Source organism: Ursus arctos, unplaced genomic scaffold, assembly GCF_023065955.2.
Source record: "Ursus arctos isolate Adak ecotype North America unplaced genomic scaffold, UrsArc2.0 scaffold_34, whole genome shotgun sequence".
Taxonomy (NCBI): Eukaryota; Metazoa; Chordata; class Mammalia; order Carnivora; family Ursidae; genus Ursus; species Ursus arctos.
This window is the reverse complement of record NW_026623030.1, coordinates 10,581,898-10,601,138: the sequence shown is the minus strand read 5'-3', so window position 1 is coordinate 10,601,138 and position 19,241 is coordinate 10,581,898. Positions and strand designations below refer to the sequence as shown.

General features: G+C 45.4%; 1 protein-coding gene across 1 annotated transcript in view; it reads right to left on the bottom strand.

Annotated features, from left to right (window-relative positions):
* Positions 1 to 19,241, bottom strand: part of ZNRF3 (zinc and ring finger 3) — a 151,274-nt gene that overhangs the window by 44,147 nt on the left and 87,886 nt on the right. The window contains exon 2 of the mRNA XM_026484729.4: positions 16,123 to 16,248. Coding sequence (XP_026340514.2) covers positions 16,123 to 16,248 — 126 coding nt within the window. The remainder of the gene's footprint in view (positions 1 to 16,122; positions 16,249 to 19,241) is intronic.

The window sequence follows — 19,241 nt, the reverse complement described above, 5'->3', positions numbered from 1 at the left end:
CATGCTGTGTCCCGGCCCTCTTTTCACAGCTGCCGGCCTCCCAGGCCCAGAGATGGATGAAATTACACTGAGGCCGGTTTCCGAGAGTCTGTGCCCCGTTTCTTCAGGGTTCCAATTTAAAAGGGCAGAAAAAGCTATCTGGGAATTTCTTCTGCCAGGAAGAGGAAGCATTATGATTAGAATCTGTGGAGGAGGACAGATCTCCCATTTACTGATGAATATCTTCTCTCTGGGGTGGGACTGGATCAAAGTCCAAGTGTCCCATCTGGCACAAGGCCAGCAAGGACCCGAGACAGAAGCAAGTCTGCTTCTCAGCGGGGCCTTGCAGCCATCACCCCGCAAGGCGGCCTCCGGCCCTGACCAGTGTCTCTGGAGGAAAGCAGTGTTTGGACAGGCCTGTAATTTGAGAAGCCCATTAGGTGCGTTCTCCCTTTCTTACCTTTGTTGGGCTGCCAAAATATTTACTTGACTTCTTAACTCTAAATCTCTGAAACACACCTGCATTGCCTGAAATAGGCAATTTTCTTATTTTCTCTTATTCACAGAAGACAGCACAACCTAAGCACAGACAACAAGCGCGCAGAGGGATGAAGAGGGTGGGGGCCTGGTCGGAGATGCAGCTTTAAACAATACAACTGCTTCTGAAGAGATGGGGGTAGAGTGCGTTTGTCTTTTTGGGCGGTGCGGGGGTGGTGTGCGGCAGGCAGAGTGGAGTTGGTGGGGTGTTGTGAACAGTTGAAAGCAATTCCACAGGTAATCCTTTTGCAAAACAAACTGATTCTATTTTGACCTTTAGGGAAGAGTCCATTTCCATGCCAAGTCAAAATTCTGTATGGTAGCCAACTACACTTATTTTTTTTTTTTTGGTATCGCAATCGTGTTATAAAAGCCAACAGCACTGTAATACCAGCAGGACTGAAGACTGTATGACAGGAAACACGCCGTGCTCAAACAAAGAGTATTTCGGATGATATGAATGACCCAGAATAACTGCAATTTTTTTGGGGGGGGGGGCCTTTTCTTGGTGCTTCTGGCATCATGAAAAAGAACTTGGGAAACCAGTCTCAGTTCCAGTAAGTGTGAAGCCGCTGCACAACCGTCTCCCCTTGCCACGTGCACCTGTCTGTCAGCTCCTGTTCCTGCCAGGCGCTCTCTGAAGCACGCACTTGCCAAGGCTGAGTGGCCCGAAGTCAGACCTTCCAGACAGGCTGTGGTCTCTGGGTAGAACTCAACAGAAGGTTGAGTTGCACTGCCCGTCGGTGCTGTTTTTAGGAGCACAGAATCCTGGTTGATGACCCCCAAAGGGACCTACACCCCCTTCTGAGGAGCCCAGCCATTAATGAAAGGAATTATTTTCAGTCTGGGGCTCATCAGCAGACCTTTGAGAGAAAAATTATTTTGGAAACACTTGCTAGATACTGAACATTCTAAAACGGGCTCTTTGAGCTGTTATCTTTTCAAAGGTACTAAAAAGCACAGTGGGGGTGGGAGTCTTACTGACAGCTGTCACTCGCCTACATCCTTTCTGTCACATTTCAAAAACGGTTCCTCTCTACCTTTATTTTGACAGACTGTCTTGTCTTCCCTACTTAGACGTGATGGAATATAATCTTAAAGCTGTAAGAAATCGGGTCCCTAGGGCCGGTCAGCAGGAGCATCTGCATTCATGGGCACTTGCTAGGATTCTAGGAAGTGTCTAGGCCAGTGTCTTCCAGAACCATTATTAGCTAAAAATAAAAAATAAAATAAAATAAAATAAATAAAATAAAATAAAATAAAATAAAATAAAATAAAATAAAAACAAGGAGGAGGCTGGGCAGTAGCTCTGCTGTCTTTCCATATTTTCAACCCAGCCATTCAGCTAGTAAAGCTGGAACTGAAGGTCTGACCACTGGCCTGCCTAGCGGTCTCTCATCCTCCTGCCACAGGATATGTGGAGACCGTTGTGACTCAGATGTCCCAGGTGAAATCAAAGTATCCAGGAAAGCAGGGCCAGCAATGGAGAGAGACCAATGCTTCCTGGCCCTCTGCTAACTTAAAGCCTCTACTGGGAAAGAGAGAATCAATTCTTTATTATAAATCCTAGAAGACCCTTAAGTATGAGACCACGTAGACTACCACGGTAAGGACAAGTATGAGGTCTCAGTGAGACAATGAGCCTTCCAATGGTTTTTAAGATAGGATACCACAAGCAACCAAAGAAAAAATGGATCAGCTAGACTTCGTCAGAATTTAAATTTTTTGCATAGTAAAGGCCACCACCAAGAAAGTAAGAAGAAAACTCACAGAATGGGAGAAAATATTTACAAATCATATAGCTGATAAGGGGTGCATATCTAGGATATATAAGGAACCCTTACAACTCAACAGTAGATAAATCACCAACTTTTAAAAAATGGACAAAGGATCTGAATAGACACTGCTCCAGAGAAGATATACAAACTTTCAATAAGCACATGAAAAGACACTCAACATTATTCACCATCAGGGAAATGCAAGTCAAAACCACAATGAGATACCGTTTCATACCCACTAGAATGACTGTAATCAAAAAGACAGATAATAACAAGGCTTGGCTAGGATGTGGAAAAATCATACACTGCTGGTGGTAATGTAGAATGTGTGGCCGCTTTGGGAAACAGTCTGGCAGTTCCTCAAAAGGTTAAACATTGTTACCATATGACCCAGCAATTCCACTCTTAGTTATTTGCCCCAAAGAAATGAAATCCTATGTCTACACAAACTCTGGTAAACAAATGGTCACAAGAGTATTATTCTTAATAATCAAAATGTTGAAACAATCTAAATGTCCATTCACTGATAAATAAGCAAGCAATAAACAACATACAAGGGAATATTATTTGGCAATTTAAAAAATGACATAGTGGGGGTGCCTGGGTGTCTCAGTCGGTTGAGGGTCTGCCTCCGGCTTGGGTCATGATCTGAGGGTCCTGGCATCGCCCCGCTTGGGGCTCCCTGCTCAGCAGGGAGTCTGCTTCTCCCTCTCCAATGCCCCTCCCCCCCGCTTGTGCACGCTTTCTCTCTCTCCAATAAATAAAATCTCCTCTAAAAAAAGGACATACCGATGCATGCTGCAGCATGGAAGGACCCCGACAACAGAATGCTGACTGAAAGACACCAGACACCAAAGACCACATACTGAATGATTCCACTGGTAAGAAATGTCCAGAAGGAAAGGGAAATGACTGCAAAAGGGTAAGGGACTTCTTCTGGGGATGATGAAAACATTCATCATCAGAGACTTGTATCTCTGATGTACAAAGAATATGAAAATACTAAAATTGATGGTGGTGATGGTGACACAATTCTATGAATATACTAAAAACAACTGTACACTGAAAAAAAATGAATAAGCCTTCATGTGAGAACAACCTGATCAGTCATCTCTTTCCTGCTTCTGTCTAGAGTCCATCTGAACGCATATTTCCAGAACAGAACTGGGTAGGAAAGTTCTGGTGGTGAAACAATCTTGGGCAACCTGAAGTTGAAATAGGTTGTGTAGCTGGTTTTAGCCACAGTGTACATTTCCTAATAAAAAATTATGTGCGCACTGGGGCGCCTGGCTGGCTCAGTTGGTAGAGCGTGCAACTCCTGATCTCGGGATCCTGAGTTCGAGCCCTGCACTGGGTGTGGAGCCTACTTAAAAAAAAAAAATTATGTGTGCATGCTGGAATGGAGTGAAACTTGATTATGGCAATCACGACAATGAACACAGATTCTGAAAGCAACTCCCCAGGCTGACAGAGTTGGGGCAGGGATATGATGTATTGGGTGGGAGAGGACGATGATTAATTAGGATTCCCCGGTCTAAAGAATAGCACAAACAGGCATCTGCTTTGTTGATTTACCAGAGAATTCTTTTCAGTGAGTTCATACAAGCATATTTCACTTAACTCTGGATATAGGTTTTAAAACAACAAAAATTAAAACAGTGTGGTACTGACCCAAAAAGGGATACAGAATTTACTTGACAGTAGATAATGGAAAATATGACCTTACTCTAGAATTCAGCAAAACAGACTATATTACTTTTTTCAAGGAGAAAGATACATAAAATGAAGGAAATGACTTAAAAGGGGTTGGAGGAACCTTGAGAGACTCTACTTAGACACTTCCTGATATTACACATCAAAATAAATTTTGAGTGATTTAAAGCTGTAATACATTAAAAGGAAAACAGTGATCATAGAAAAAGTAGAAAAGGCAAAAATGACTCCAAGTTTGCAAGAGAGGTAACAGAATCATTAAGTTTAGCAGCAAGAGAAGAAATCATTAAGGAATCATGATCACGTCAACTTTTTAAACTCCTGCATGCCAAGAAAGCTAAGCAAATAAAGATAAGAAAATAAAAGGGAGAGTTAAATATTCCAAATGACAAAGAATGAATACATCACTATAAAAAAAAAAATTGGGGTAGCTGGGTGGCTGAGTCAGTTAAGTGTCTGCCTTCTGCTCAGGCCCTGATCCCAGGGTCCTGGGATGGATCGAGTTCCATATCAGGCTCCTTGCTCAGTGGGGAGCCTGCTTCTCTCTCTCTCCCTCTGTCTCTCCCTGCCCCTCGCCCCCCACCTTCCTGCTCATGCTCTGTCTCTGTCTCAAATAAAGAAATAAATCTTAAAACAAAAAAAAATCTACATTAAAATCCATCCTTATAAATGAGCAAGGGACCAGAATAGAAAATTCACAAGACAGGAAATGTAATTAGTAGATGGAAAAAAGCTTACTTAGAGCTTAAGATTTGCCAATAATCAAGGACATGCCAATAAAAACAATAAAGTACTATTTTTACCTTTCAAATTACTAAAAAAAAATATTAATGATAATGTCCATGTTATTAGCATTGTCTATGTGAAAAATGACTTTTTTTTTTTTTTTGGTACGGTAAACTGAGCAACTTTCCTGGAAAGCAATTTGTAACTGTTTGCATCAAGAGTCATAAAAAATGTTCATATCCTTTGATCTGCAATTTCCTCCTCAAATATTACCATAAGGGAATAATTCAAAGAGAAGGAAAAAAAAAAAAGCCCACCCTACTACATAGAGAAAGGTTTCAGTGTGGTTTATTTGTAAGGATTAGAAATAAAACAGAATCAGTTTAAACACTGAACCCTGGGGTAAATGGTCAACTAGATCATGGAATATCCTACTGTCCTAGTAAGCAGCCATTAAAAATGATAGGTTATGAAAATAATAGCAAATTGGTAAAATGACTACTATATATTATTAAGTTTGAGAGGCCGAATAGATGTGTGTACCTTCATAATAATTACATTAGAAATCAGGCTCAGAGAAGAACACTGGAAGGGAATAAACTAAAAGTGAGAGTACTTATGTTAAAAGAGACAGATTTTTTTTCCCTTCTATTTTCAAATTCCCCACAATTAACTGTTTCATGCAATGAACATTTAAACTGACTGCCTACTATACGTGCTTGGCACTGTTCTTGGCACCAGGAATAGAAAAATGGTGGTCAAAATTATTATACTGCTTGGGACGGCTGGGTAGCTCAGTCGGTTAAGTAACTGCCTCCGGCTCAGGTTGCCATCCCAGAGTCCCAGGACTGAGTCCCGCATCCGGCTCCCTGCTCAGGGGGGAGCCTGCTTCTTCCTCTACCTGCCACTCCCCCTGCCTGTGTGTGCTCGCTCTCTCTGACAAATAAAGTCTTTTAAAAAAATTATTATACTGCTTACACACTTAAAAAAAAAAAGACAAAGGAGCCAGAAAATTCTGTTCGTTACAAAAATAGTAAAATAAATTAATGCTATAATTTTGGGTATACTTTTAAAATTAGGGTTTATAAAAACTGTTAAGATTCTATCAGTTGAAACTCTGAAAAAATGAAAAACACTAAGAAAATAACTCACTTTTAAAAACCAAACTACTATATTTATGAAGAGATGAAAAAGAAAGCTTTTCAAGTTAAAGACTTTAAAATTCGGTTTCTGAAAATCAAGCCAAGGTAACAAAAGTTCTTTGCATATTTCACATTCTTTTCATTTAAGAGTTCATTTAAGAGTTGATACATTTGTGAAAATCCACCAGCATTAGGTTAATGTGTAATAGTGAAAGCCGAGGGCCTTTTACACATCCCAAGAAATAGTCCGAGTTCTTTAGACTAACTAGACTTTTATTTTATCCAGCAATGCTTAGGACAACTGGAATGTGTTGAAACTCTTATTATTTTTATAACTAGCAAAAAAGATGCAGAATTTAAAGTATTTCAGTATCCCAAAGGAATTGTTTAGACTGCCTCCAACTTAAAACCGAGCACAAAAAGCATTAGTCACAACACACAACCCCATGTCTGATTTGGAAAACAAGAGCACCAGAACAGAAATGGTACCTTTCATCAAATAAAATATGGTGCTTTTTGGAAAGAAAACAAACATGAAAGACAGATTAAGGAAAAGAAATTGCATTCGTCTGCAGCCTACAATGGTCTTGTGACCAAGATTAGCAGCCGGGATCTCATCAACATCCCCATTCCTCCTGCTTCTGCACGCAGGGGGGATCTCTGCCCAGGCCGCTGGTCCTCTCCTGCACAGGTGCAACGTAAGCGCCCTAAAATGTGCAATGGTCCAACCTGGTGTGCAGGTTTGCCAGGGGCTCGGCAGACAGTAAACCAATTACACGTAGCCACTATCGAAACAGCCCCCAAAATGTGAAATGCCCATGGCCAAGGCCAGAAACACTTTCGAGTGACTGAGAGCCCACTGTTGCTTATTTGGACTAACTCACACACGTGACCAGGCATGTGCAAGACCCCTCTGAGAACAGAGAGCAGATGGGACTTTGGGGCTTATCTCCAGGTATGAGAGATTCAGGTCACCCGACATGGGATTGGTATCAGACATATTACAGTAACTTATTATGTTGGGTTCTAACTTTTTTACACTTCAAAATGGCCTCTCAAAAGTTGACAAGAACATTAGCTATTTTTGATGGGCTTTTCCGCTAGCCCGTAACACCACCCCCAGTTTCCTAGAACAGCCTTATTTGTGGCCCTTGCTCAGCTGAGAGTCTGGTTCAATGGGAGGGGACAATGGCCAGAAGGAGTGTCCACGAGCCAGGCTTTTCCCCGTCCGAGGAGGTGGCCAGCAGACTGTGCTCCTCGGATTGGCAGACACGTTATCTGTTCTGCTCACTCACTCTATCTTCAAATTCCCTTAAGCCTCTCAGTGGATTTCAAATAATGGCTATGGTTAGCCTTTTATAGCTGAAAATGTCGTGGGTCTACTTTAAAAAAAAAAAAAGGTATTGTGCTTAATATAGCCTTTTAACCAAGAGGTTCCTGGAAGATTTAGGTAGAGAAGAAAAGCATCAAATTAAGAGTGTGTGATTTTCACATCAGACACGTGACCTTAGAAGAAAAGTTGGTATTCCCTGAGTTTTTCCTTTTTCCATTCATATCATGCCAATCTTTTCCTCCTGATCTGATTTCTTTTACTAAGTTCCTTTCCTGCTTTCCTTTTTAACCAAATATGGGAGGTATTTACCCAAGTGTTCCTTAAAATAAATCCAAAGAGCCTTCCAAACTTCCTCTCCAACAACAAACCCACCTCAGCTCACCTTAGGAAAAGGGCTTTCATCTGCTTGGTAGGAGCAAGTTTAGAGAAGGAAGGAAACTGAGATTTGTGGAGAATTCAGACATTCCCAAAACTTGACATACATCATTTTTTAAATCACCACAACTATCTTGACAGAGGGGGATACGGAGAAATGGAGGTGAAGAGAGACTGACGGGCCAATGGTACTCAGCTTCTACGGGCTAGAAGCAGCGCCATTTGCACCCAGGCCATATGGCTTCAAGATCTGGGCTCTCTGCATTCCTTCCATGGAAACAATGGACGTGCTTGAACACTGAACACGCACCTCACCAGAACATACCACAAAGGCTACCATGAACCTGTCATTCTACTAGAGGGCAGTGGGGATGGGAAGGAAGGAGGAAGAAGTAGAATTTAAGATCTTCTTAGGGAGAGAAAATTTGTCCATCATAAGACACGGTGTCTCATCTGTGACAGTACTGACATTTGGGGCCAGATGGTTCTTTGTTGTGGGGGGCTTCCCTGGGCATTGTAGAATGTTCTAGCCACTAGGTACCAGTAGCACCCCAATTCCCCCCCCCCCAATCCCTCCTGCGAGGGAGGGAGACAAAAATGTCTCCAGACGTGGCTCCATGTCCCCAGGGCTGGGAGGGAGGGCACATCTCCAGGTGAGAACCACTGTAATAAGAGGACTCAGATAACATGCTCTGTCTGAGAAGGTTTGACACAAGTATCCCCAAGCACCGGATGTTCCCGGGATACCCTGGCAATGCACGCAGTCACAGTGCCCCATGCCCCATGCGCTTTCCTGAATGGAGGAGGCCAACACCTGTTTCGGGGGAGCAGCCACCCGAGACCCTGTTAAGTCTCCCGCCTTCTCCCCTTTCCCACAGCGAGTCAGACCCCAGTCCCACCATCCCGCTGGAGACGGGAATCTCACACTCAGGAGTGCTGAGCGGAGCTTGGCCTATGGACCAGGGCACTCAGGTACCTGAGGAAATGCATGTCTGTGACCCAAATCCCCAGTGAGAAGGGCAGGCTGAAGGATAAGTCCCCCCCGCCCACCACACACACACCCACAGGCTCTTGAACAACCCTGCAGTTTGACTCATGTTCCCACACGTTTTCGCCTTAAGCAAAGGCCTATCTAGTTAAGCCTTGTTATCGAAGGTCAAGGCTGAAGGTTATACCCCAAAGCAAGCCTCAAAATAGTAAGATCTTTTTTACTTAAGTTCTTAAAATTCATTGTTTAGTTGTTACTAAATATGGAAAACAGCAGCCTATCGGTTTTATTCTAATTTTATAAACTTCAGAACCTACACTCTTCGGACTCCGATACTACGGAATAATTTCATGACAACACATTCACCTCTAGTTACTGCATCGTCCTCTAGTTTCTGCTCATTTCTGCTAACTTCATTTTTTATTTTTATTTTTTTTTTAGAGAGAGAGAATGAGCGCAGTGGGGAGGGGGGCAAAAGGAAAGGAGAGAGAGAATCTTAAGCTGGCTCCACGCCCATTGCAGAGCCCGATGAGGGTCTCAATCCCATGACCCTGAGATCATGACCTGAGCCGAAATCGAGAGTCAGAGGCTTAACCGACTGAGCCACCCAAGTGCCCCTCTACTAATCTGACAACACGGCTTTTCCCTCAGCCAAGCTCTAGCTCTGATGATCTTACGGTGGGGATGTCATGCTGGTTCAGTGCACTCAAATCTCAGGTCTCCTCTTATATTCTCAAACATTCAGAACCCCATTCAGAACTTCTGTTTCTGTGGGTTTGTATCTATTGATATTTACCATATTAAGAATTAAAACCGAAAAATATTTATTTTTAAGTAAATTCTATACCCAATGTGGGGTCAAACTCACCGCCTTGAGATCAAGAGTCACATGCATTACCAACTGAGTCAGCCAAGTGCCCCAAAACTGAGAAATCCTTAAAACACGGAATATACGAGCATAGCTTCCCTTAGCTGACAGAACGATGAAGTCACCACGCAAAACAATGCCTCTGGAGAACCGCACCATACACTTGTGAGGGGATGAGAGATTCACCAAGTGACATCTTAGTGTTATTATGAAAACAGCTCTGGTCTTGTGGGGCCATCTGTGGGAATCCCGAAGGGTCCCCTGACCACACTGCGAGAACTGCCGGGCTAGATCAACCCCTATAGCATGATTTTACCAGCTTTGACTTTCACCAGTGAAATGCCCAGAAAAGAAAAGCCCCAGCCAGTGCAGAAAGGCTTGGCCATTCATCATCATGGGGTGACGGTGCCCTTTCTGGATTATTCCTCGTCCATTAAGCACCAGCTACTGCCTATCACTGTATTATATATCAGGGTCTGCTTAATATTTGGTGAAGAAACTCAAGCATCTTTGGATTGCAGTTAGTGTCATTTTCCTGCTTTCCGCTATAGTGTGAAAAGAGAATACAAAGAAATCTGTTTTTCCTGAATTCCCTACTGCGGGAGTCGCTCTTTGAAAGAAATTTTCCTGGGGGTAGCCTGATGTACAAAGGGGGATACGGTCTCTGTCCTCACTGCTCCTGGATCCTCTAGAACACATCTTATGAGATGCCAGGTTTGCTTTCCCCCAGGACCCCAGCAGAAGCAATAAGCACTCGTGATGGGATTATGCGCCATCGCATCAGGAATGAAATGCTTCCTTTATACCCACTGCCATTAAACTTCATATACTGTGAAATGCTGAAGTAATACACTTTTTCTTTACTGTGGGAAAACATACATAACATAAAACTTACCATTTTAACTATTCTTAAGTGTACAATCCAGTGGCATTAAGTACATTAACGGATTTGTGCCACCGTCACCACTCTCCACCTCCAGAACTTTCTCATCTTCTTCCTGAAACTCTGTCCCCACTGAACTCCTCATCTTTCCCTCTCCGCAGCCCCTGGCAACCACCGCTGACTATTTAAGTAATAGCATTTTGAGCACTGAAAGAAACTGAAGGGGAACACGGGAGGGAGAAGATGGGCCACGGGGGCTTATGTTTTATTTAGTGTTTCCAGTTGTACCATGACCAGCACCTGACACACACTGTCTCCTTTAGGTGCTGTTCCCACTGAGGACATGGAAACGTGCCGAGGGGCCCAAGGACGGGTCAGGTCACAAGGATTATAGGGTTGGAACTGGAGCTTAAATTCAAGTCAGTCTGATGTCTAAACCCAAGTCCCAACCATGATAGGCTCCCTCTCCTCCCAACCATCCTGAGAAAATTAAGTTCCTTTGACTCTTTTTTCTAACTTTCCAGTCACTTTGGCTTCTAGGGTCTTTATTCATTCTTTGCGAAGCAGTTACCAAGACACTCTGAGGGCTGGATGTGGGTTGGTGGAGGGAACGTAAGGGTTCAGTCTTCCCCCCATCCCTCCTTCTGGGTGCCCCGCTGCCTATCAGAAGAGCTGGGATTATAGACCAGAGCAGCTTTCCACCCTGGCACACACTATTGGCCACACTGCCTCTACACGTCACCTTTGCCTAAATGTGAAAACACAAAAAGAGCAGGTGAACAGACTGGGGAAATAAGAAGGCAAACAGAGGTGTCCTCAGCAATGCCACTGGCTTGAACCTCACCAAAGCATTGACGAGAACTGACGTCTGGGCACCACTCACTTCCCAGAAACACCCACCAGCGAAGAATAACCTGATCCTTCCCTCTCCAACCAGACTAAGGAATGAAGACTACACTCCTTAACCTGAAAGCCTCTTCCTTTCCCAGCAACTTTCAATGCCTCTTGAAGAACTGCTTGCTTGCTTGCTTTCTGCCCTCTCCCTGGAGCTTATTCCCCCATCTCTCCCGGACTCATACAGCCCCTCTCTGTGAAACCCATCTGACCCCTCCTGCCCGATGGACTCTTCTCTCCTCACAATTACTGTCTGTACTAGGGATTAGGCCTCGGCTCAGGGCAAGGAGAGGAACGAACTCTTCATAGTACACGGGAACCAGAGAAGTCCCTTCCCCTCGGTGCCTGCCTGAATGACTCAGGATAAATGGAGGACATCACCCACTGGTTAATGATCCCATATATGACCTGGTGGCTACAAGGGGGCTGTTTAAGGATGGTAGCCAGCACTGCCCCCCACCAGCTTTCTTCTGGAGAGCACTTCTTCCTCCCACTCCGCACACATGGCTGGGCTGGAAGCTAAGTTTTGTGCGTTCCCAGACCCAGATCACAGCTGTCCAGACTAAAAGTGACCACCAGATCCAAGATGGGCCAATGAATCCTTTTTCTGGAATCCTTCAGGCTCGAAACCAAGAGAGTGTCAGGCCCAGGGATACTGGGGGGCTATGTCTCCTACCCAGCAGGTGCAAAGAGAGAGAGAGGAATAAAAGCAGGTATACAGAAGACTTGGGAAGGAGCCACTGGCACTGAGCCCCAGAGTCGGCTGTTCTAGAAGACTGGCAGCACCTCTCACGGGTTCCCTGATGCCACCCAGGAGCCTCAAGAGCCCATCCCTTTTTGGCTCAACGCAGTTCAAGCTGGGTCTCTGTTAAGTGGAACCAACAGCCCTAACCAAGCCAGTAGCTACAGGAGAGCACCTGGTTTTTATTTACTAACTGGTGAAGACAACAGGGGGCAAGGGGAAGAAACTAACATGGATGAGGCAGTAGAACGGTCTTTATCTCAGATCTCAGGTCAGCTACTTGGGAGCCGTTTGGTCTTAGGTTACATAGAGAATGTCTCTGGGACTCGATTTCCTCGTTGTAAAACGGGAATCTGGACACGCTCTCAGAGTCAGTCTGACAATGAAAGATGCTGCGTGGAAAGCTCCTAGCGCTCAGCGAGCACCCAACACATGACGGCTGCTTTTACGTTCCCGACAGGCGTTCTCCCCAAACATCTTGCAGGACTCCCAACGCGATGACAAAGGCAGCACAATCCCCAAGGAGGAGCCCAAGGGCCCCCGAACTGAAGTTACCTTTCTGAGGTCACTGCCAGAGCTGGGTCTCTTTGCCCTGAAATTACCTGCCTTCCTTGTCTTTTCATGAATTGCCTCCCACTGTCCTCCTAGGGACCAGAAAGAGCCAGTCCACGCCTGTTGACCGGACTGTCTTTCAACACCCTCCCTACGGCTCCACTCCAACGGGGGAGGAGGGGGAGAGGAGGTTTATTCTGCCTCCATTTCTGGAATCTGGGCCAGGCGGGCTTTGTTAGAAACTCCATCTCGTCCTGTGTGTTCCTGCCATGAGACCCTCCATTACATGGACGGGTCACAGGAACCGAAGCCAGGAAAGTCAACCTTCAAACTTCTTCCCCGTCCCATAAGATGCTTAATAAACACTGTTTGAATTGAAGGGTTAAAATGCCCAGGGCATAAACATAGATTCCTGCACTTTGGGGTTGGTTTAAGACCCTTACTTTCAGCAGCAAGCGCCTCAGAAATGTCATTTTATTCTATTTTAATTTCCTAGCACTTAAACTGTCACAGGTAACCACGTCTGCCTTTCAATGATGCAAAGAGAATCTCCTCAAACTAGAACCTCAAGGGAAGATTTTAAAAGACACAGAAGCTAAAAATATTGGAAGAGTAAGGAGCCCATAACATCCTCTTAATATGAAGTGAAAAAGAGAGGCCCAGAAAGCCGAGAGATTTGTTCCTCGCCTGGTGTGATGCAGGGCCTGGCCTGGTGCCCTTGCTGGCTATATCCCCGTGGGGGGCTCCCTCTCACCCCAACTCTGCCTCCCTAGCTGATCCTACTGTCTGCCCTGCCTCCTGCAGAATCGAAAAGATTATAAGGAGGGGATCATAAATCATTTTTCTCTCATGAGTTTATAGTGTTCCCTTCTGAGGGGTTCAAAAGCATTCAGTAATAAACCAAGGTGATGAGTTTATGTCTTTTGCTTTTAAAATGAAACTTTATTTGAACTCCTGGAGAGGCATTTACAGTTTTTTAATTTAGGACATTCCTCTCTTGTTTCAACATTTCGCCCCATGGCATTTTCTGTGGGCGGGTAGGTGACGAGGGTGGAGGGTGGGGGAGGGAGAGGGGTCTGTGTCTGGCCCTCCCCCGTTCTCCCACAGGCTTTTCCGAATGCCTGACAGAGTCCTCCCTTCAGTGGTTTTCAGCAAGTCTCAACATCTATATGGAGGAGTCCCTCCTCCCACCCCCACGTTGACTTGGCTACAGTTTCTTCCTTTTGTGCTTTTCTCCACTGCCCACCGCCTTCTTGCCATAGCCACCGAGAGCGAAGAAATGAGAGAAAAAGCAAGCTATCTGCAGGAGACAGGACTGCCCACAAGGATCACTTCGCTTTTCTCTATCCTAGTCTCTTGCTAGGGGCTCAAAAAAAAGGGAAAGTGCAGTTAGCAAAGTTAATAAAATCGAAGCTGAGAACAATTACACTTTAAAATGAGAAAGGAAAAGAAAGAGGAAGGAAGGAAGGAAGGGAGAAAGAAAAAAAGGAAAGCGGGGGTGGGGGGGGTGCTGTATGAGTCATCACAGCTCCTGTACAGACCCGGGCTCTAAACAAACGTGAAACTGTCTTGCTTTGTCCGGCCCAAGCATTTTTGCTAATGATTTTACTCAGGTGTTAAGCCAAATTTCAGAAACTAACCACGTGTAAATACTGCCTGGCCACCACACAGCCTTTCCAAACAGAAACGTGGGGGGGGGGGGGGGGGAGAGGGCTGTTGCTTGCAAGCAGGTGGGACCGCACGCTTAGCTTCTGCATTCGATAAATATTTGGTGAATGAATAAACCCGAGAAGCACTTAATGATTCAATATATGTCTAGGGTTTTTATTCCCCCCGGCTTTGCAGGCTAGCAGGCCAAACCGTACAAAACTCTTCAAGCAAAACCGCTACAAGGTTGTTCCAGGTAGAGAAAGAAACAGTTGGGTTCTCTGAGTGACTTCAACACCACTAAGCCATGGAAGAACAATGGGGCGTCCCTGGGAGCCCTGTTCTAACCCACTTAGAGACACAAAAGGTACAGCTCCACTGGACGGGGGCAAAGCAAATCAGGCCAAGTTGCTGAGGAGAAAATATTATACGAGGAGTGTACTACCTACAAGGAAGGCAGTGTTCCTAACCTTTGGATGTAGCTGGCCTTTCTCCTAGGAAAACACTGACGTATTCTCACAGGGGTCGCTGCTCTCCTCACATCATGAAGCAGTTCTGGCCAACTATTTAAACGATGAAGTATCAGGGCCTGGGTCACCTAAAACACCTTGATTTGACTTCATGAACTGTAAACCAAACAGGTAATAATTCCTGGGTTGGTTTTTTCCCCCCTATAAAAGAGCCGGAGAGCTTGACAAGCGTGCAGAAGCTTCGGAAGACAAGTGGGACATGAAAATCACAGATGAGACCTGTAACAGTCTCCTGGATCGAAAGTCTTTCAGGAGACTCTGGCTGGGACATCTTCAAGCCCAAGAAAGGCTCCCCGTTACGCACCCTGCCTCAAAACCACCTCTTCTCTCGCCTGGGTCCTCAAGAGGTCAGGAATCAGGACTGTTTTTTTCCCAGCTGTCTCCTCATGGTACCTAGACGGCAGCTTCTGAGATTATTAAAAATATATATATATATATCCAGGCACTCATACTATCCTTAGGAGAGACCACCTTTTCTCCAACTAAAATGCTAATAACTTTCTCTAAACCTTTCCCTTTAACAAAATGATCCAGTTTACAACAGATTGTCATCTGTCATATTTTAAGATCATTGATGCATAGTTTCCCCAAATAAATTTATTTCTATCTTAACCCTGCAGCCAGAGATAATGCTGACCCCTCTCGGCTCACGAGTCTTTTTTAGTACTTCTACGCGGGATGACAGCAGCCAATGGCAGCAAACATTTTTTGAGAGCTTACTCTGCGGGCTGTCTGCATCTCATCTCACCTCCTAACCATCCTATGAGGTAAGTTCTAATATAGGACCATAATTGCTATCTGCCATTCTGAAACCAAAAAAGCTCTAAAACCCAGAAGTTTTTCCATAACTTACTTGGCAGCAAAACTTAATGGACCTGAACTCATTTAGAGGCAAAGCTGCCCTGAACTCACATGAGGCTATTTCGATTTTAGTTATCCCACTTAATGTGACTATCCATATCGTTTGCTACACAAATATGAGTGTGTTTAATTACTGAGAACGGCCACAGACCTCCTGGGGGTCACTTAACATAAAATATGTAGAGCCTTAATACCTTTCTAAACTCCCCAAATCTCAGATTTCTGAAAGCTCTGTCCCCAAGGGTTGAAGGTATTGTGAATCTCTATTATTAACCCATTTCACAGGTAAGAAACTGAGACTCCTTGAGGGGAAGTGACTTGCCTCAAGTCACAGAGTGACTAGACGTGGAGCCGACTCTGAGCCTGGTAGGCTCCCATCAGAGTCCAAGCTCGGAAGCCCCCCAGAGGGGCCACCACAGGACATGTCTGAGTCCTCATCCCGCACGATTCAGCTGGGAAAGACTGCTGTGCCTGCACGGCTCTTCTCTGTAACCAACTAGGCGAGGAACTGAGGAAATGGGAAAGCAGAGAATACCAGTCGGAAGCGGAGTGATTCAGAGGGCCTGGAGCTTACCTTGCCCAGGACAGTGAGGCATGGTTTCGGGTCCAATTCTGGCTGTTCCAGCTTCACCACGCCTACCCAGCCGTATTCATACAAGTCCTCTTCATCGTTGTTATTACACAGGCCCAGTGGGTGCATCTAGGAGGCGAAGTAGAAAGAAAGCTTCAATACGTAGGCTGTAGATGGGCTTGACCCACACTGTAAATGTCTCAGACTCAGTAACGAAAAGTAATTTCAAAACTTAAAATTAAATGGGGGGGGTGGATTTTACAGATGCTTTCTCACTGCCCTTTTTTTTTTTTTAAGTTTATTTATTTAAGTCATCTCTACAGTGAATGTGGGGCACAAACCCATGACCCCGAGATCAAGAGGCGCATGCTCCGCTGACCGAGCCGGCCAAGCACCCCGCTTTCTCACTGCTTTCTAAGTGGTCGCCACGCAAGGTGGACACCAGCCAATCCGACGCACGGCAAGAGAAATCACATAACTCCCATATAAATGCCCATCTAAATTCCTGTGAAATACCGTAATATTTAGCAGCAGTTACAGATGAAATTAGCTAGGTTAGTTATCCTAGAATATTTGGCTTCTAAACCTTAGCACCACATCTACGGCAAGTTATGCAGGAGGACCTGGAAACACATTCAGGAATTTATGGAAAGACCACCAGACATACGGCAGAATCACCAGTATAATTAACAAGCTGTTTAAAAGGCCACCCCTGGCTACTGGGGAACGGGTGAAATTCTTTGAGGATTTCTTCAAAACGGGCAAAGCAGGAAATCAAAAACGGGAAAAAGAGCATCACCAATTTTTTGCCAGTAAAAGTGCAGTCGGTGGAAGTCTAAGAATAATCCTGAAGTCCGCGCTCACAGTTCTATCAATGAGTCTTATCCGGCTCTAGAATCCCCAGTAACAATCTGAGAAGAGGAAATCCTTGTAGATAAACTAACTTATCAAGAAATTAATGAGTCTAACCCAGTGCTGAAGTCTTTACGTAACTCGAACACCAGAGACCTAAGACCCCACTGTGGTTGACAGAATGATATCCTCCAAGGCTGGCCTGCAAAAGCTGGAAAAGACAAGAAACAGAGTCTCCCTAGAGCCTCCAAGAGGAATGTCACCTACAGAGCCATTTCCGACTTCTGACCTCCAGAACGCTAAGAGAATGAATTTGTGTTGCTTTAAGCCACTAAGTTTACTGCAACTTCTTAGAGGAACAAATAGGAAACTAAAGCATTCTCTTTATCCCCCACTCATTTTATAGGTAAGAACGGAAGTCCAAGAGAAGTAGCTTTTCCAAGACAACAGAGCCAGTGCGTGGCTGCACCCACAGCTGACCTGGCCCTCAGATTCGCAGTCTGGTGCTTCCCCACTCCACTTGCTTAACTTTACCATCCCTTCCTCTAAGACCTAGTCATCTGACCGGGAGGGAAAGACCAAATGATTAAATCTTGAGGAAAAAATGTTGCGAGCTCTAAATTCTGTGGTACTAGAGTTGCAATATGAACGTAGTGTAGGCAGCAAGAGCAGCTGGAATGTTCAGGAAAGCCCTGTGTGAGTGCTGAGCTGTGAGCCAAGCGTCAAGGAAGAGCCACACTGGTCAAGGAAAAAGGAGAGCAGGCAGTGGTTCCCAGGCTGGGGTGGAGGAGCCAGAGGCTGGAGGGGGAAGAGGAACAAGACCTGTCTGATAAGTATGAAGGACCACAGTCTACATCGAGAAGGAGAGAGACAGGCTAAAACTAGAAAGGGGGTTTGGACACCAAGACAATACAGGTTCTTGGGCGGAAGAATGGCGCACTGAAAACAGTTACTCCAGGCAGACGGGCTGCACAGTGGTGCGCCCGGCCTCGAGAGGCATCAAGAGTGGAGGAGTGAGGGGCGCCTGGGTGGCACAGCGGTTAAGTGTCTGCCTTCGGCTCAGGGCATGATCCCGGCGATCTGGGATCGAGCCCCACATCAGGCTCTTCTGCTATGAGCCTGCTTCTTCCTCTCCCACTCCCCCTGCTTGTGCTCCCTCTCTCGCTGGCTGTCTCTATCTCTGTCGAATAAATAAATAAAATCTTAAAAAAAAAAAAAAGTGGAGGAGTGAAGGGTGCAGCCCAGACAATGAGAGAATCCTGGCAATTCGATGGAGCAACAGGAGGGGGCTGCACAAGCCCATGAGGCGGGTGGCCACAGGGTGCTACAGGGGCGGCCAGCAGTTCTCTCTGGCAGGTGAGGAATAACCCATCCCCTGCGAATTCCAACGCGTGAGACAGACAGCCCCGGGACATCCAATATTTGCCTGAGTCCTCAGGCTTGATGATCGTGCCCAGAAGACAAATGAAGATTCCGCCCCTGAAGAACCCAGGCCACTCTAGCACGTTTGGTGGTTTTATTAAATGACGAGCCGCCTGAATGCAGACCTCTGACTGGAGAGGGCATGGGCGAGGGTGATAAGCCAATTGTGCCAACAGCCTGTCACCTCCCCCACCAGGAAGGGGCTCCCTGCCTGGTTCAAGTGGACGTCCTAAAATCCCAGGCCCAATCATGGCAATGGCAACCACACCACTGACCCTTTCCCACAGCAGTCCATGGTATTTTTAACCTGGCCACATGACTTGGAGGTTTCCAGGTGGAGAGCTGGTTTTTGTTACTTACACATGAATGAGGTTTGGCCAGTGAAGAAGAGCTACATTGGGGGAGCAGAGGTATGCTGCAGGTCTAAGACCTTGTATCTACGGTTCCACGGATAGGAGATTGTCCAGAACAGGCAAATCCATAGGAACAGAAAGCAGATTTGTGATTGCTGGGGAGTGACTGCTTGATGGGGCCAGGGTTTCCTCTTGGGGTAACGAAAATGTTCTGGAATCAGAGGACGGTGATGGATGCACACTGTGAATATACTAAATTCCTCTGAATCGTATCCCTTAAAATGACTTAAATTATATATAAATTTTTCCAACAATAAAAAAGTTTTTAAACAATGTCCCAAGAGTTTACTCAGATATGACTGCACTCAGCTAACGTGGGGATCCACAGTGGAGGACAATGTGGTTCCCACCCTTCCAGAGCCTAAGCCAATTACAGCAGCCCTTCTGGAAACCATGTCCTGCAGGACACTATGCTTGAGAGATTAAAAACAGAGT